The following is a 16,362-nucleotide window of genomic DNA, read 5'->3' on the forward strand; positions in this document are numbered from 1 at the left end:
GTGACGTGCAGTGTTACCCCTGCCCCCCACGTGCTGTGCTCCTGGGTCTCCTCCACGCCTCACCTCTCGTGTGTACATCACAACTCCTTTGCGAGGTGGTTGTCTGTAGCCCTGTGTCACCGCCTTTGCTGGGTCCCTGCCCCTGGGGTGGCAGTGCACTGAAGTCTCTGTGCAGAATTCTGTCAAGGTGCTCCTTGTGCTGGGAGCTGGCCAATGAGTGAGTGCCACTCACCTTATCTTAAATGTCCTTATTGCATTGCCATTTTCATTACTATACTGAGTTTAATTTGGAAAAAATGTCCCCTGTGCTTCCTGGTAGATAGGGACTTGTTGCCCTGTCAGGAACGTAGCGATTAGGAGATTGGAAAAAGGAGAACAGATTTCCCAGCCCACAGGGCAGTCGGCTTTGCGGAGTCCATTTGGCTCTTACTGCCCTCAGGTTGGGTGCTGCCGGGCGAAAGCCTACAGGTGTAAAACTGCGGGACAGTGTGACCTCCCCCACCCCCATTTCTTACTGGAAGACCCCAAGTGGCCCCTGCTTCCTACAGCAGTGAGTGGCAGGAGGCTGTGTGGCCTCAGTGCTGGCCCAGTGCCACCAGTGGTCTGCCTCATGTCCTCCCGCTGCCATTGTCCCAGGTGGACTGTGAGTGAAATGGTCACCCAGTCAGAGCTGCTTCTGTTGGAGCCTTAGCAATAGCTCTGTCCTTTCAAGACGGTGGAAGCAGATGAGGATGGCAGTCCTGCCAGGTAGGCGGGCTGTGGGGGCACTGGTGGTACCTCGGTCTGAGCCTGTGTTGGCTTCCACTCACTAAGCTCCAGCCTCCTGGGGGTGAACCACGGGAAGAGACGCCACCAAGTGTAAGCAGGTCGTTTCCTCAAGTTCACTTGGGTCCCCATGCAGTGATTCCCTCCCGAGCCGGCTTCGCTCCGGCGGCTCCCAGAGATTCCTCACACCTCTCTCAGACACCTCTGTCCGCGCCACCTTGTGCATCCGCAGCTTTCTCCCTTGGCCAGTGAATGTGCATAAAAATACCAAGAGGGAGATGAACCAGTCCACATTAAATCCATTTTTATGTCAAAAATTGTTTTCTGGCAAGGTGTTGTGGCGCACACCTGTAGTCCCAGCTACTTGGGAGACTGAGGCAAGAGGCTCGCTTGAGCCCGGGAGTTCAAGGCTGCAGTGAGCTGTGATCACACCACTGCACTCCAGCCTGGGCAACTGAGCCAGACGCCGTCTTTGAATTTGGGGGATAGGAGGTAGAGGAGTAGAGAATTGAAATGAATTTTTCTCTTTTCTCTTTTTAAAAGAGATGGGGTCTTGCTATGTTGACCAGGCTGATCTCAAACTCCTGGGCTCAAGTGATCCTCCCATCTCAGCCTCCCAAATAGCTGGGGCTGTAGGTGTGCGCCACTGTGTCTGCCTATTTTCTTTCTCCCCTTTCCCCTTCTCCTTCCCCTCCCCCTCCCTCTCTTAGCAGATGCTTTACTTTTCTCAATCTTCTTTGTAGTTTCTTAAATTTCTCATTAGGAATTCAGTAGGAAGGTAAATGATAGGGGCCTATCTACTAGAATTTTTTTTTTCTTGCTTGAAATTGAGAAATGAGGGTGTAGGGCAGGACACCAACACCAGAGTTCATGTAAGCAAAAGAAAATACTTTAACCTTCAAAGCCAGTAAATCCTTAAAGGCTTTGGTTGCCCGAGTCAATATAATCTTAAGACAGCTGGACAAGGATGTTATCTTTGACCAAAGTTGGGTTGGCCCTGCACCCTGGTGTGCAGGCTTGCACACTTGTTGGGCAGTCAAATCTTGTTATACCAAATTGAAGGATTTTGAAGAAAACTTCAAACCTAACTGTAGGTTGCATTCAGAATTAGCCCAAAAAACATGTTACAAAGTGCCGCTTTTGCTTTTTTTGAGTTGTTTTTACTGAACCGTAACAGAATTGCTCCTGCTAGGTTTCTTACACTGTTACAGGCCCTCTGGCCTCTGCTGGTGGGTGAACAGCATCAGGTGCATCCTCACAGCATCAGGTGTTCTGCAGATTACATTCAGGAAAAAAAGGAACAAAACTGTCAAAGCAAAGTAGGTTGACTGAAGTGACTTAGGCAAAGCAGTTATATCTAGGCTATAATGTGGATTTCTAATGATTAAACCATTGCAATATTAATCTTTGAACATGTTATTTATATTATTATTCACTTCCATGCTTTGTGTTTTTAATCCATAAAGCAAAGGTTTCCAACCCTTTCAAAATGGTCCAGAACACCCTTTTTTAGCTAAGGACTTATTTCTTGTGCCAGTGACAGATACGACATTTCAGTGACAAAAGTAACACTTTTAAATGACTTTGTCTGATTAATCATAACAGTATCTGTATTTCTTTTTATAAATAACTGTACATGTATTTGCAAGATGTATTTATTTGTCCATCAGATTTTCCTTGTTGTGTACACATAGTTAAGGCTACGGTTTGATCTAATGTTTGTTTTATTTTGCTTTAGATTATAAGCTTCTTAAAATGAGGAATGTGCCATTTAGGGAGAAAAATCTCTAGGGCTTAGGAGAGCACCATGTGTAAATATGTCTTTTATGGATGCCAAGTGATTAAAAACACAATTCTAAGCCTTATCAAGGGACTGACTAGCAGAAAGTTCTGCAAAGTTCTTTGATGTTATTAAAGATATATCTTTCTAGTGAGTTTCATGGTAGAATTAAACCCATGCTTAGTGAAGTGAAAATCACTTTTCAAACCTTCAGTTAAAAGTCCTGATATTTGTGGCACTTGCCTTATATGATATATTAATAACAGTAAATGAATTAACTGAAAAATTTTAAAGTGGAAATGAACCTACAGTATCTTAACTTTGCTGAATATAGTAGGAGAAACTTTGATATTTTATATATATGCAATCTAATGATTCTAAAAACTGTATTTTAATTTAGATATAATTACTGGTCACTCAAGATAATTGATAACTTACTAAAACATTCAGCTGTAATTTGCGTTTTCCCCAGGGATGGAAAACTCATCACCATGGTGTATGGAAGTAGAGGGATTGATAGGCCCTGTGAAGCCTGGGAGGGGAGCCCCCTGGGTGGGGATTGTAGCTTCAGTGACTAGTGCTGCCACCTGCCCCTCCCTAGCCCCCTCCTTACCTGTCTGGTAGGAGGAGGGACTCCTTCAGGGTCAGCCTTGGTGTTTTAGGGTAGGAGGAGGTGAGTCTGGGCTAGGGGATGTCGATGTGGAGAGAGATAAGCTGGAAAAAGCCAAATTTTAAACCCTGATCTTGGTTGAGTGATGGGAATTAAGTCCCTTTATCTCCTGGAAATTTATAGATGGCTGGAGAGCTTTGGCCCAGCCTGCCTGCTTTGTAAAGTTTGTTCTGCACCTTTTATACCCACGGTCAGTGCCAAGGCAAGATTTTGTGGGTGAAGTAGTGCAGACGTCCTGGGATGTTACTGCTTGTGGTATGAGGCCCTCACAGAGGCTGAACTCGTGTTCGGTTAATGTGGGGCAAACGTGGTCTTGTTGGGTATCTAGTAGTCTGCCTCAGGTTGGCCCTCTGGCACTGAGGGACTCGAGCCTTCAGTAGGGGCTGACATACAAAGAGAGGAAAGAAAGACGTTCAGTTTTGAGTTGTGTGGAGTTGACTTGCCTTGCCGATTCCATCATGGAGGTCTGTTTACAAAAATCCGGTAATTAAAATACTTCAAGGTAACCTTAAATTCTTGGGTGAAAACACTACTGAATGTAGAAAGGCAGAGCTGTGAGACCTGTGTTTCCTGTTTAGAAACCACTTTGCTGAATATATTAGGAAAGTATATTCCCTGAATATCTTGTGTTCCCTTTAGTAGTTGAGGTGCTGGGCAAAAAGCCTCCCAGTTCTCCTCACCCAACATGCACAGTCTGTTCTTTCCAGCAGAGAAAGTGTTGTTTTGCCTTGTTTTGATGGTGGTTGGAGCAGATAACTTTTTAAGAAGATTGTAAAAATCTCAAGGTAAAACTTTTTTCTCCTTTAAAATATAGATTGAGAATATGTAAATACAATTTTATTTAGTCACCAAATATACTTGACATAGAATGAATGCCGTCCCTTTAGCTACTCAAAGGAGTTTGTACAGCTGGTTGAATGCTTCGGAGCTGTCGCTGACTCTTGGTGACTAGAGAGATCACTGACTCTCAGTGAATACACGGAAACTCTGCTGAGAACTCCAGATTGTAGACTGCCACTTGAAACTGCCACTTGCCTGAAGCATGTGGATGTCAAGGTTTAGCCAGCTAGGTGTTAAGTTCTTACTCTGTGCTAGGTGCGATGGCTACCATACAGTCGGACACAGTTCAGTCCGTGCCCTCAGGGAGCTCAGCTGCTGGTGGGGACACTGACAGGTCTTTAGATAATTTCTGTGCATTGTGATAAGGATGTCAGGTGCTGTGGGAGTGCGCAGTAGGAGTGTCTGATCCAGCAGTGGGGGATTCAAGAGTGGGGGAAGGTGAAGAACGGTGTGTGTGTTGGGAGTGGGAAGGGAAGGGGGTGTTTTAGGCACGTGGAGGAGCAGTATGTGTAGGAGTTCAGCGGAGACTGGGGATGGGGTGGGTGATGATGATTAGGATTCCTGGAATGAGTCTGGAGAGAGGGTAACTAATGGTGAACTGTTGAGACTACAGAGGTAGCAGACACCAGATCGTGAGGGACTTTATTCGAGGGCACCAAGAAAACGTTAAAGAATTTTTGGAGAGTAAAATGATGAGATGTTTGTTTTAGAAACATCATTCTGGGGACAGTGGTAAAATGGATTTGAGGGAATCATGAACATCGATTAGGAGATTGCTAGAATAGCCCACATGCAAGAGATACTGGCCAGTGGGGGCAGAGAGACATAGGTGCTTGAGTTGAACCGTGGAGCCTGTGAGACTCTGCCTCATGAAAATAGGGAATGCGAGAGAGGATGGAGGGCAGGGAGAATCCTGGGCCCCTGGTTTGGCCATGGGGTGGATAGTCTGTGGGGTGTGTGTACTGTTCTGGGACCCACACAGTGGGGAGCAGGCTTAGGGGTAAGCATGAGGTCAGGGTTAGTGGTCAGGTGGTGACTGTCCCAGAGGCATGCCGGTCCCTTTTCATCATGGCGCCTCTTTGTTCCAGTGATGGCAGTTTCCTGCCTGACAGACAAAACCCATCATAATCACTGCCCCGTACCTTGCCTTTGTTCTCTCCCATGAATGTGTTGTGTTTTCGTTCCTCTGCTTCTGCTGATGCTGTTTGCTCTGGCTGGAGTGCTCTCGCTTCTCCACTTTGCCCACTCGTGGCTACACTTTGCACAAATCCTTCATCTGACGGTGTGTCTTCTCTTTCCTGTCCTCGTCCCTCTGGCCCCAGCATCTGTACTGCAAAACTGACCCCTCACATGCGTTGCTTCCCCAAACAGGTGGAGTTCAGGCAGGGTTCTAGATGACACTTTGTACACGGGCACTCCCCTGCTTCTGTGCCGGCCAATCCATGTACACCAAGAGAAGTTCTCACATCACTAGTTTGTACCACTTCTAGTGGTTGCAAGCCTCTTTACCTGCCTCTTCCTTATGTCATCATCAAAATGATGCTCATATAAAGGAAAAGAAGTAGAATCATAGCTGTATTTTCCAGAGCCTTTTACAGAGTGTGATTGTGATCTGCATTAAAAAGTATATCTGGCCACTGAGTTCAAAATAAGAAAAATTTGAAAGAGGACAAGAGTGCTGAAATGCGAGATGTTTGACATGATGAAACAGGGTTTCTTTTAGTAGTCAGCCTTGTTGATTTGATATATATCAAATCATTTGATACAATGATTAAATTCTATTCCTTGTATCACTCTGGTTCATTTGATACACACTAAACTTCTACACAGCTTTCCTGAGAGGCTTCCTCTGTTACAGCAAGTTTTTGGAGTCACTCAGCATCACAGAGCCATATACATGCACACGCATGTACAATTGTGTGTGATGGATGTATGAAGATTAGGGTGGGGTAACTTGGGTCCCAGATTACAACCTCTTCTCCCAGAAGCATCACCCGACAGGCAGCACTGGCTCAGACAGACAGATACATGTGTTCTTTATTCTGGCATTAGGCAAACAGGATAAATTTTCTCTGTTTATAGCTCTGTGTTGGTCCCTTGGGATGCAGAGATGAATGACACATCTGGGCACGTGGTTCTTTTTTGATTTATGAGATTGTAAGAAAGTAGAACCCCCCTTTTTTTAAATTTTTTTATTTTTTGTTTGTTTTTCAGCTCATTAAGGGGGTACAAAAGATCAGGCTATATACATTGCCCATGCCTCCCCATCCCCCCGAGTCTGAGCTTTAGTTGTGTCCATTTCCTAAGAACCCCTTTTATAATAATACCACTTTTTTTTTTTTTTTGAAACAGAGTCTATCTCTGTCCCCCGGGTAGAGTGCAATGGCGTCATCATAGCTCACTGCAACCTCAAACTCCTGGGCTCAAGTGATCCTCTTGCCTCAGCCTCCTTAGTAGCCGGGACTACAGGTGTGTGCTACAACACTTGGCTGATTTTTCTATTTTTAGCAGAGACGGGGTCTTGTTCTTGCTCAGACTGGTCTCGAACTCCTGAGCTTAAGCAATCCTCCCATCTCGGCCTCCCAGAGTGCTAGGATTACAAGAGTGAGCCATTGAGCCCGGCCTAATAATACTACTTTTTGACTGTTAAAATATTCCCTTTTATTGGTCTATTAGTTATGCTTTAAAATTAACTTCTAGTGTACGATTAATATATAATTAAAACATTAAACCAGAACAATTCTATAGATTGTTTCATTTACATTAAAATATATGTAATTGCTTAAAAAAATTTTTTCTTATTGTCTTTTTGGTTATTTTGGCTCGTCCTTTGTATTTTATGGTTGAGACATTAAAAGCCAGAGCTATTTAAATGGAAATTCCTTTAACCCCCTTGAATCAATCAAACTTAGGCTGCTTTTTCTTCCTTTAAGGTATAATATTATAGGCTATTTTTTCTAAAATTATGTGAAGGGATAAATTAACCAGTCTGACAGTTATTATAACCATAAGGGTTATAAGTAAAAATTATAATGGTATACCAAAAAACCTCATCCATACTCTTGTGTGGTCTGGTCTGTGAACATGTCCATATTCTTGATATAAATACTTCATTCATTTTATACGCATTTTATGAGTGTGATTGTGGTTATGTATTTATGTAAAACTAATATAAAGCATTGCATTATATGTTTTGGTTTTTTATATATTAGTAAAAATGACAGCTATATCTTTTGATTTATAACCTTGTATCTTTCTCCCCTTTAATATGTTCATAGAGGATCTAGGCTAGTTAAAATGCTTCCTTCCTACGCATCACTTCTAGATGCTTGCACAACTAAACCCTTGATAGCGCAAACATTGTGCCGCCCCGGGCTGCAGCTCCCTGTGCTCTGTGTGTAGTCCTGCAGGTTCTGCAGTGAAGTGGCCTGCCTGGAGAGGGTGACGTCACCTCTGTGCATGCGCATGCCAAGTGAGGGCGGCACCGGCCACGCTGATGCAGAGATTTATCACCCTGCTCTTTGTGTTCAGGGGCACTTGTGCGCGTGAGAAGTTTTCCCTCAATTAACTAATGAGTAAAATTCGGTAATTACCACCAAGAGCCAGTACTAATAGGAAGCTCCAGTTAACTGTTTAATTTCTTTTTGGTTGTTTTAAAATACTGCTTTGTTTATTAACATGCTTTTATTACTGCTACAACCTGTGTTTTTATAAATATAGAGTTTTTTTCAGCCTCTTCCCATGGACAATTTTCCCATTTAGTAGATACTAAAGTGGAATAGCTGACAGGCAGCTGAGACCTCTGAAAATGGATGAGGAACACAGTGTGTCATGAGGGCTCGCTGCCTTCTAAGGAGGTGAGGCGGACAATTCAGAACAAGGCACCGGTTCATTTTGTTCAGCAGCCCAAATGATCAAGAAATAACTATGTTTTTTTCTAACACTCTTCTTTATTAAAAAAAAAAAAAACATGTAATTTGAGGATTATGTAAGATTGCAGATTACTAGTATCTACCAGTAATCCTCTTCTAATTTTACCAAAATTATCTTTGTGGCATCACCTTTTACCTATTAGTAGCATTGGTAGACTCCTTTGTTAGCCCTTAGAAGTAAAAATATTGCTGACTTCTGGTCTGTGGACTTAAAGATGAGGTTTGGGATCTCAGAAGCATCTCTCCAAGATGTCATTTGCTGTTCCTTAGCCTCTCTATGACCTTGGGAAGAGTGTGTGCTTCCAGGTGACAGTCATTTGGTGCAGCATAAGTTTGATGTTGTTCAATAAGTTTGAGAACCACAGCTAGATCCTTTAATGCATGAATAAAGAAAGCATTAGGAGTTGAGCCTTATCTGCTGTGTGATCTAGAATCACTGGAATAGCACAGAAGCCATTTATTTTTAATTTTTAAAAACATTTTTTATAGTCACATACTTTTCATAAATAGCTCTTCAGAGCATGGAACACAGCCTGCCTTTTTGATCTGAGGAACTTTCATGGTTGGGTTCTTCCTGCTTTTTATAGAAAGTTACATGATATATTTAATCTAGTTTTAGTATTTATACTTGCTTCCTGAATCCTTTGCTTATTGAGTATGGTTTTTTTTTTAAATGAAAATGGATTTAAAATAATACCTAAGTGACCATCGTAATAGCCACAAACTCTGTTTCTTTATGTAGTTAGTTTTATGTTTCTGCCCTTTTTTTCTGTTTTAGAAGTATTAACTGACAATTTTAATATAAGTAACATCTTTTTCTGTGACATATTCAGCAAAAATACAGTAAAACTGGTCAGAATTTATATTCTAGTCTATTTTGGGGCATGTACATATATCACAATAAATGTGTGACACCTTTCCACACCAATTTTTCATTGACTCATGTGCTTTTCCTTCTCTAAAAAAGTTGTGAATCTTAATGAATTTGGGGGGAAATTGAGAGACTGATAGGCTAAGGTAACTACAGCTCTGAGAAGCTAAAGATCAGGTCACAAGAAGTGAGTCTGTGGCTCACAGTGGGAAATAATAGGAAAATTAGATATTCACTGTTAAGTTTTGTTTTGTGCACCCATTTTCAAATCAATATGATGTTCTTCCCGTGGGGTAGCTTGGTATGTGGCCGCTCTAACTTCCATCATCCACACCATCATGGGTGTCAGAAAATAGGAGTGATTCAGAAAGTTAGCAGTAATTGTCAAGAATGCTTTGGAATAACGATTCAGGTCACACAGTCCTTCATTGGGGTATCAGCTCTGGGATCAGGACATTCTTCTTGGTGAGGGCTGTGTGACTCACAAGTGGGACTCTGTTTTCCTAGTGTAGGAGCCCAGGACTGTAGGACGTGGCATGTCTCTGAGGGCTGCGCTGGGTCCTGGCTAGGACACATGGGCATGGGCTCGTGGGAAGGGTAGGAAGCATGCATTTTCTTATCTCTGAGCAACAGAAGGGCAATCCTGTTTTCAAATACCTACAGATCTACAGCTGTAGCTTAATCTTTCTCATGTTTCTATCTTTCACGTGCTGCTGCCGCCTCATTTGCCTGGGTCCCATAGCTCTTTGTCCTGCCTACAAAACTTTCCATAATCTGCCTTGTTTTATAGGTGTTTATAAATTTGTTTCTTTAGAGTTGCTGTGGAGCCTTGGTCCTCTTTGCACTTGCCCCAGCGCCTTCTGTGTCTCCCTCAGATGGAATCTTCTTTCTAGACACGTTCAGTGAATTCCAGTGACTGGCAGTGAATTGCTGAGACTAGATTGCATCCATTCAAGAGTTTTGAAGGAACCTGAAGATGAAATTGCAGAACTCTTGGCTCAGATGTTTTTGGCTTTTATAAATAGCCACCGTTTTAATCACTTGGTGGATTGCCAGCACAAAGCATGGTGCATTGGAAAGGAAAACAGTCTGGTGATCTGCAGGCTCGAGCTATGTGTTGAGCCCACCCATAACTGGCTGGGTGGCACCATGCAGCCTTCCCAGGACCTGGAGGTCCTCAACAGGATGTGTCTGCCGCAAAATTTGTGGTGATTGTCAGTGTTATAGCTAAATTCCACTAACTAGGGTTCTTTGCACATGTACAAATGTTCTATGAACAGAAGGGATTTACTTAAAAAAAAATTACACCATAAATTTACTTACTCTCTTTGCTTCTATGAATGATGTGTTATTGAGACTGATTTCTGTTATATTCTTCCTGAAGGTGTTGATTTTGTTGTTGTTTGCTTGCTTACTTTAGCAGGCAACTAATTTGGCTGGACCTAAACTTCAAACTCTCTCTCCTTTGCAGTGGGCAACAGCTTAAATCTTGGTTCAGATCTTTAATCCTTAGCAGGACTGCTTGGATTTGCCTGGTTCTTGCTTTGGTTCATGTCCTGGTTCTTGTTTTAACATTTCCATGTGGCTTAGACTAGGCCCTGCCCTCAGGCTAACAGCCCTAATGAAGGGAAGTATACCCAGTGTCATTCCCTTTTTCCAGGTGGATCTCCCTGCTTTTGATCACTCTTCAGTGCCTTGAGAGAGTCATTTTTCATAAATGTTCTCTGTGGCAGGGCTGGTCTAGGAGCTATTCAGGCACAGCACAAATGGAATGTCAATTCATTTTCTTTCAGTACTTTTCTTGCTTTCTAATTCCAGGTCTATATCTTGCATCGGTTGTGTTACCAGACTAAAATTTTGGATGTTGTTCTGGTACTATTTTAGCAAATACAAATAGAACAATTGGGATAGGGGAGTGGTCTTTTATTTTTTGTAGAGATTGTTCTGCTAGCAATGATAGTTACTAGTCTTGATGAGCATCGCTGAACCTAGATTACCTCCATTAGAGACCCCCAGGAGAAATATCTCCAATATAAACATTTTGGACCCCAAATTCCCATGTAGGCGTTCGCCTTGGTGACCTGGGCCAGACACATTAGGACTGCAAGAATTCCTTTTGCTTAGATGAATGTTGGCTTCGCCTAAATTGTGTGCTCCATGCTGCTTTTCCCACTTGGCCTTCTAAGATATTGGGGGTGGGGGAGAGTTGGTTTTTAGTGAGAAGAGGGACTGGCCACCTCTGAAGCTGGAGCAGCAGTGGGCCATCTGACCACATTAGCCGCTGACATTCCTCCGGGGGGCATGACCCAGAAAGCCTAGAAGGCGAGAACAGAGAGAGAGAGCATAGCCAGTCCCCTGCTATTTATAATCCCCTCTCTGCTCCCTGCCACCATGTATTTTTAACCAGACTCTGAAGTGCAATAGAATGAGGCTTTGAGCTCCCCCTAGAGGTTTTAGTATGCCACAAATAGCAGTTTTTAAAAAGCAATGTTGCCGTTTTCTTTGTCAGTATTTAAATTAATCTACAGGATTAAAATGAAGATTTGGTAAATGATCTGGACTGCTTTGATATCCTGTCTTTTTGGGACCAAATCTTTATGCTAGAAATGGCTGAGAGCCTTCTGGGGACATGAGCAGCCTCTGGGTCTGTGTGCAAATCATTACTCAACATTAAAATAGAAGAGAGTTCTGTGATCATAGACTGGTGCTTTATGGAATTCAGATGTCGCCATAAGGTGATGTTACTTACGTTGATTTAATGGGTGCGGAGAAAGCTACTGTGTTGGCATTGGATAGAATGGTTAAGGAGTAACTGCCACTCGAGCAACCCAGTAATTTTATTTTTTCTTTATGTATTTCAGGGTTTCGAAAAAATGATGAAATGAAAGCTATGGATGTTTTGCCAATTTTGAAGGAAAAAGTTGCATACCTTTCAGGTAAAGACTAACTTTCTAAGCTTGTTTTTTTCAGCTGCTCTGACACAGTATCAGAGTTTCACGTACTGAATTACCTCACCTGCCACAACATGTAAAAACATTGGCATCTCAATGGATTGTTAACTGCTTTACTCTTGTAGCAATTTTCCTGAGAAATTAGCGCCCAGAGCATTTTCTTCCAACTAGGAGGCACAGGGAGTCGGGTAGTGTTGGTGTTCAGACTGTGTTTGTATCTGTCATTCAACAAACGTGGATGTTTTACTCCAATCAGTTAAGTAAAACAACTGAGTTTTAAAAGTTGATCATTTCAGCACAAGTGGGGGGAAGGTGACAGTATGTAGATGTGTCCTGAATTTCTTACCTCTGTTTCTTACCCTGCTTCTCCTTGAGAGCTCCTCCTCTGGGGCCCTCTGGCCCTGCAGTTACTAGAACCCATGTCGTGAACCATAAAGTCCCAGTGATCTCTACCCTGTGGAAGCCAGTCCTTGGGGCCCTGGCCCTCCTGCAGTGTGGTGACCACTCTGGATCGGTCCCCTGGGCTTTGGAACACCTAATTGCCCTCTCCTCTGCACATAGACAGTTACGTTTGGGCCTTCTCTGGCTGTCTCCTTGGTGTCTCCCTCCTACACGAGCAGAACAGCAGTGGGTATTATACCTTTTGGGCACCAGTTCACCAGTTTCAGTTGTTACAAAAAAAAGATCTGCAACATTTTTCTGCTCTGTTTTATCAGGAAGTAAATCTGTAGGTTGTCATGTGCTTTTAGGCTGTCTTCCTGGATGTGTTTCCCTTGATAAATTTTTGTATTTCCCAAACAGGCATTTTATGTTGATCTAATGTATCTTCTTGAACACATTTCATTTTTAATTTATAACACTGCTAGCTGTTTTTATAGGTTTTGTGTGTCCTTTGAGCATGTAGTGCTGGTATATGTTTAGGATACAGTTTCCTATGGCGTTTTTGCTAATCCTGCTTTGCTTCATGTCCAGCAGTGTGTCTTGGCCCGTGGTACACACTGTCTGATAATTTGTGCAAGTAAATCTAAATCATAATGTATTTGGAAGATTAATAGAGTGTAAGAGGTTAATGAAAAGACAAAGGTGCTTTAAACTTTTGGAAATACATGGTAGAAAATAAACTTCTGTCTTGTCACACACTGAGTTTTAAAAGTAGCATTTATTGGCTCTTTTCTAATCATTTACTGACAAACTACAAAGGACTCATGCCAGCTTTGTGAACTCCTGATTTTTTAGTTTACAAATAGATTTTAAAGTTAATAAGATTAAAAGACTCTACCTATAAATATTAGAGGCATCTGTAAGGAAGGCTTACAGAAAGCTGATTCCATGTGTTTATCAGTTTTTATTTTTAAAGTCTGGGTCGGTGATGAGAGCACCTGCTCCTTCTGATCCCTCTTGTGTTTCGGAGCCTCTTGTTCCATTTTCTCCTTTCCTTTAGCTTGTGGAGATAGACATGTAAGGAAAGGTAGAAGGTTAAGATCGATGGTTTTTATTGGTATTCATTCTTTTACTAGGCAGTTAATACAGAATACATTATCAGATGGCATTTTTAGATAGCTTACTGTTAAAACCAAACTCTTTACCTTTTAACTAATCAGAGAAATAAAGTCAGCAGTCTTTCAGAGTTTGTTATAAATGTTTAAGAAAACATTTAGGGTTAAATAAAGTTGGATAACTTTTATGGGGAGGGAAGTTTTGCAATGACAACAGATTAGTATGGAACTGTTTTAAAACATTAGCAATGATAGAACTTTCACCAGCTGTGTTGGCAAAATGCAGTTAGCAGGTGCCGCCACACTCGGATAGTATTTCCTAATTGATGAGCAGATTGGCAAGCCGTATCACCATGAGCTCATTGCCGATTGTTTTAGGCTTATTGTTATCTCCTTTAGGAAGGGAAAAGGAACAACAACAAACCCTCATAAAAGTAAAAACAAATTGATTGCTTGTGAGTATTGATTTTTCTGAAAAGTTACAAAGAATGAGTAAACTTTAAAAAATGTTTACCTCTGGCCCCATTTTTTTCTTTCTTTTTTATCAAGATGTAATTCACATACCGTAAAACACAAATTTTTAAAGTTATGATTCAGTGGATTTTAGCCTATTCACATTCACAAGGTTGTGCAGCCATCACCCCTGTCTCTCATCACCTCCCAGAGAATGCCCGTCTGCTCTCCCTGCCCCCAGCTCTAGCAATCACTAATCTACTTTCTGCTCTGACCCCATTTAAAAAAATCAGGGAATATAATGGTACCTTTCTAAAAGCTCTTCATGCGAATGGCTTTCCGTAAATAAATCTAGGTAGAATAGCAAAGGCTTTGTAAAAGCAGGCCGAAAGATCAGTGATTCTAAAAGATACTTATTCGGTCAAAATCTCTAAAAAACAAGTGAGGATTTCTTGAACTTGAATATTTCGGATCCTTAGACTCATCTCCAGGTATTCTAGAAGGTAATGCTCATTGCACGTAAATAAGACGGCCACATACTACCTCCTCCACTTAGGATGAATTAAATGAGGTTAAATGTTTGAAGTCTAAAAGAGGAGGCTGTGGTTTGAATGTGTTGCCTTCAAGATTCACCTGTGGCCTCTGTGATGGTGTTCAGAGGTGGGACTGTTAAGGGATTTGGCCATGAGGGTCCCTTCCTCTTGAATGAGATTAAGGGTCTTATAAAGGAGGCTTCACTCTTGCCCTTCAGCCACGTGAGGACACAGCGTTCCTCCCTCTCCCCCTGGAGGGTGCAGCCCTCACCAGGCAGCCACACCCGCTGACACCTCCATCTTGGACTTCCCAGCCTCCAGAAATGTGACAAAATAAATTTCTGTTCTTTATGTAATAAATTACCTAGTTTGTGGTATTCTGTTATAGCAGCAGGAACAGGCTAAGCCAGAAGGTCAGTAAAAGAACTAAGAGAAGTCATATTATAGTTTATATTTAATGTAGTTTATATATAATGATGACTGTTACTATGCTGCTAGGGTTTGAGACTTAAAAAAACTCATAGACAACCAGCAGAATTCAGGACATTTAAAAAAAAGAACAAAACCTTTTATCCTGGAACATTTTAACATCCGAAAGGAAAGAGAATAGTGTAATGAATTTCCACGAACTCATGGCTCACTTCAGCATTCTTTTTTTTATTGTTGTTTATTTCAGCATATTATGGGGGTACAAAAGTTTAGGTTATGTATATTGCCCTTGCCCCCCTCATCACTTCAGCACGCTTGTTCCAAATATATTCCTGCTTACTCTGCATAATTTTGAAGTAAATTCCAGATACCATAACATTTTATAAATATTTAACGTATGTATCTAAAAAGCTTCACAAAACCCCACAATACTATTAACAGACCTAAAAATCGAATGATAATTACATAACATACAAAAAAATCCAATCAATATTCAAATTTCCATGCTTGTCTCTCATAAATTTTTTTTTTTTTACAGGATACATATTGCAGTTGTTTGAGATATTTGTCAAGTCTCTTTTAATCTATAAGTTCTGCCTCCTCCTTGCTCTTTTTGTCTTAGCCTCTTATGTTTATAAGATGAGGAAACTGGTGTTTTCCTGTGGATTTCCCTACATTCTAGGTTTTGCCGATTGTGTCCCTGAGTGATTATTTAACATGTGTCTCTTCCCCTATATTTCCTGTGAACTAGGAGGAGTTAGATCCTGAGGCTTGATCTGACCCACCTTATATTTTTCAGGGAAGGGGGAAGAAATAGTTAATGGGATGGGTGGTATTGCTTAGTTTTACTGGGAGAGTCTGGTTGTCTTTTATTCTGATGTTAAGTATTCATTGGGGATCATTGCTTAGATCTAATATTTTTTTAGAGTTGCAAAGTAGTGATACTCTAACTATTATATATCCTTTCTTCTTCATTTATTAACTTAGATATTCCATACAGAGAGATGTCCCATCATCACGTACTTGATTACCCTGAGAATACAGTTCATGCAGGAGAAGTAGGAGACATGATTGATTCTTGTCCTTTTCTACTTTTCAGGCTGATGAAAAATGACCAATGAGGTGGTTGTTTTGTTTTGTTTTGTTTTTTTAGAAAAATAATCATTTCAAACTTGTGATTTTAAATATATTTTATGTGTTTTGATTCATTGCACATTTTCTCTTTTTTGAAGTTAAAATTTTCACATCTTTGGCCATTGGGAGCCTCTTCAGATTGGCTCCTGAGTCCTTTTTGCTGATGTGCTGAGATGTTTCAGGACATCTTGTGTGTTTCCTGCTTCACATCTGCAATCAGCCGTTTCTCTAAAGGGCCCTGGTTTCTTTCAGAATTGCTCATTGTTGGTGGGCTGGTTGTTGTACCTGTGCCTCTTCAGTGGACAAGTCTAGGAAATATATGTATACACACACATTTTAATGAGAAATTATATCATGACTTTATATTAAAATTCACAGTTCAAATTTAGGATTACAGATATTTTACTTCTTTGTGTATTATCTTTTTTTCCTTAAGATAGAAATGTTAGTTCCTTTCTCATCAACATGATTACTTACTTTGTAATACTAATGTTATTACCACAGTATG

General features: G+C 41.3%; 1 protein-coding gene across 1 annotated transcript in view; it reads left to right on the forward strand.

The window, feature by feature from the left end:
- The window catches only part of TRIO (trio Rho guanine nucleotide exchange factor), a 332,548-nt gene that overhangs the window by 107,729 nt on the left and 208,457 nt on the right, over window positions 1-16,362 (forward strand). The window contains exon 2 of the mRNA XM_069492180.1: window positions 11,720-11,794. Coding sequence (XP_069348281.1) covers window positions 11,720-11,794 — 75 coding nt within the window. The remainder of the gene's footprint in view (window positions 1-11,719; window positions 11,795-16,362) is intronic.

This window comes from Eulemur rufifrons, chromosome 17, assembly GCF_041146395.1.
Source record: "Eulemur rufifrons isolate Redbay chromosome 17, OSU_ERuf_1, whole genome shotgun sequence".
Taxonomy (NCBI): Eukaryota; Metazoa; Chordata; class Mammalia; order Primates; family Lemuridae; genus Eulemur; species Eulemur rufifrons.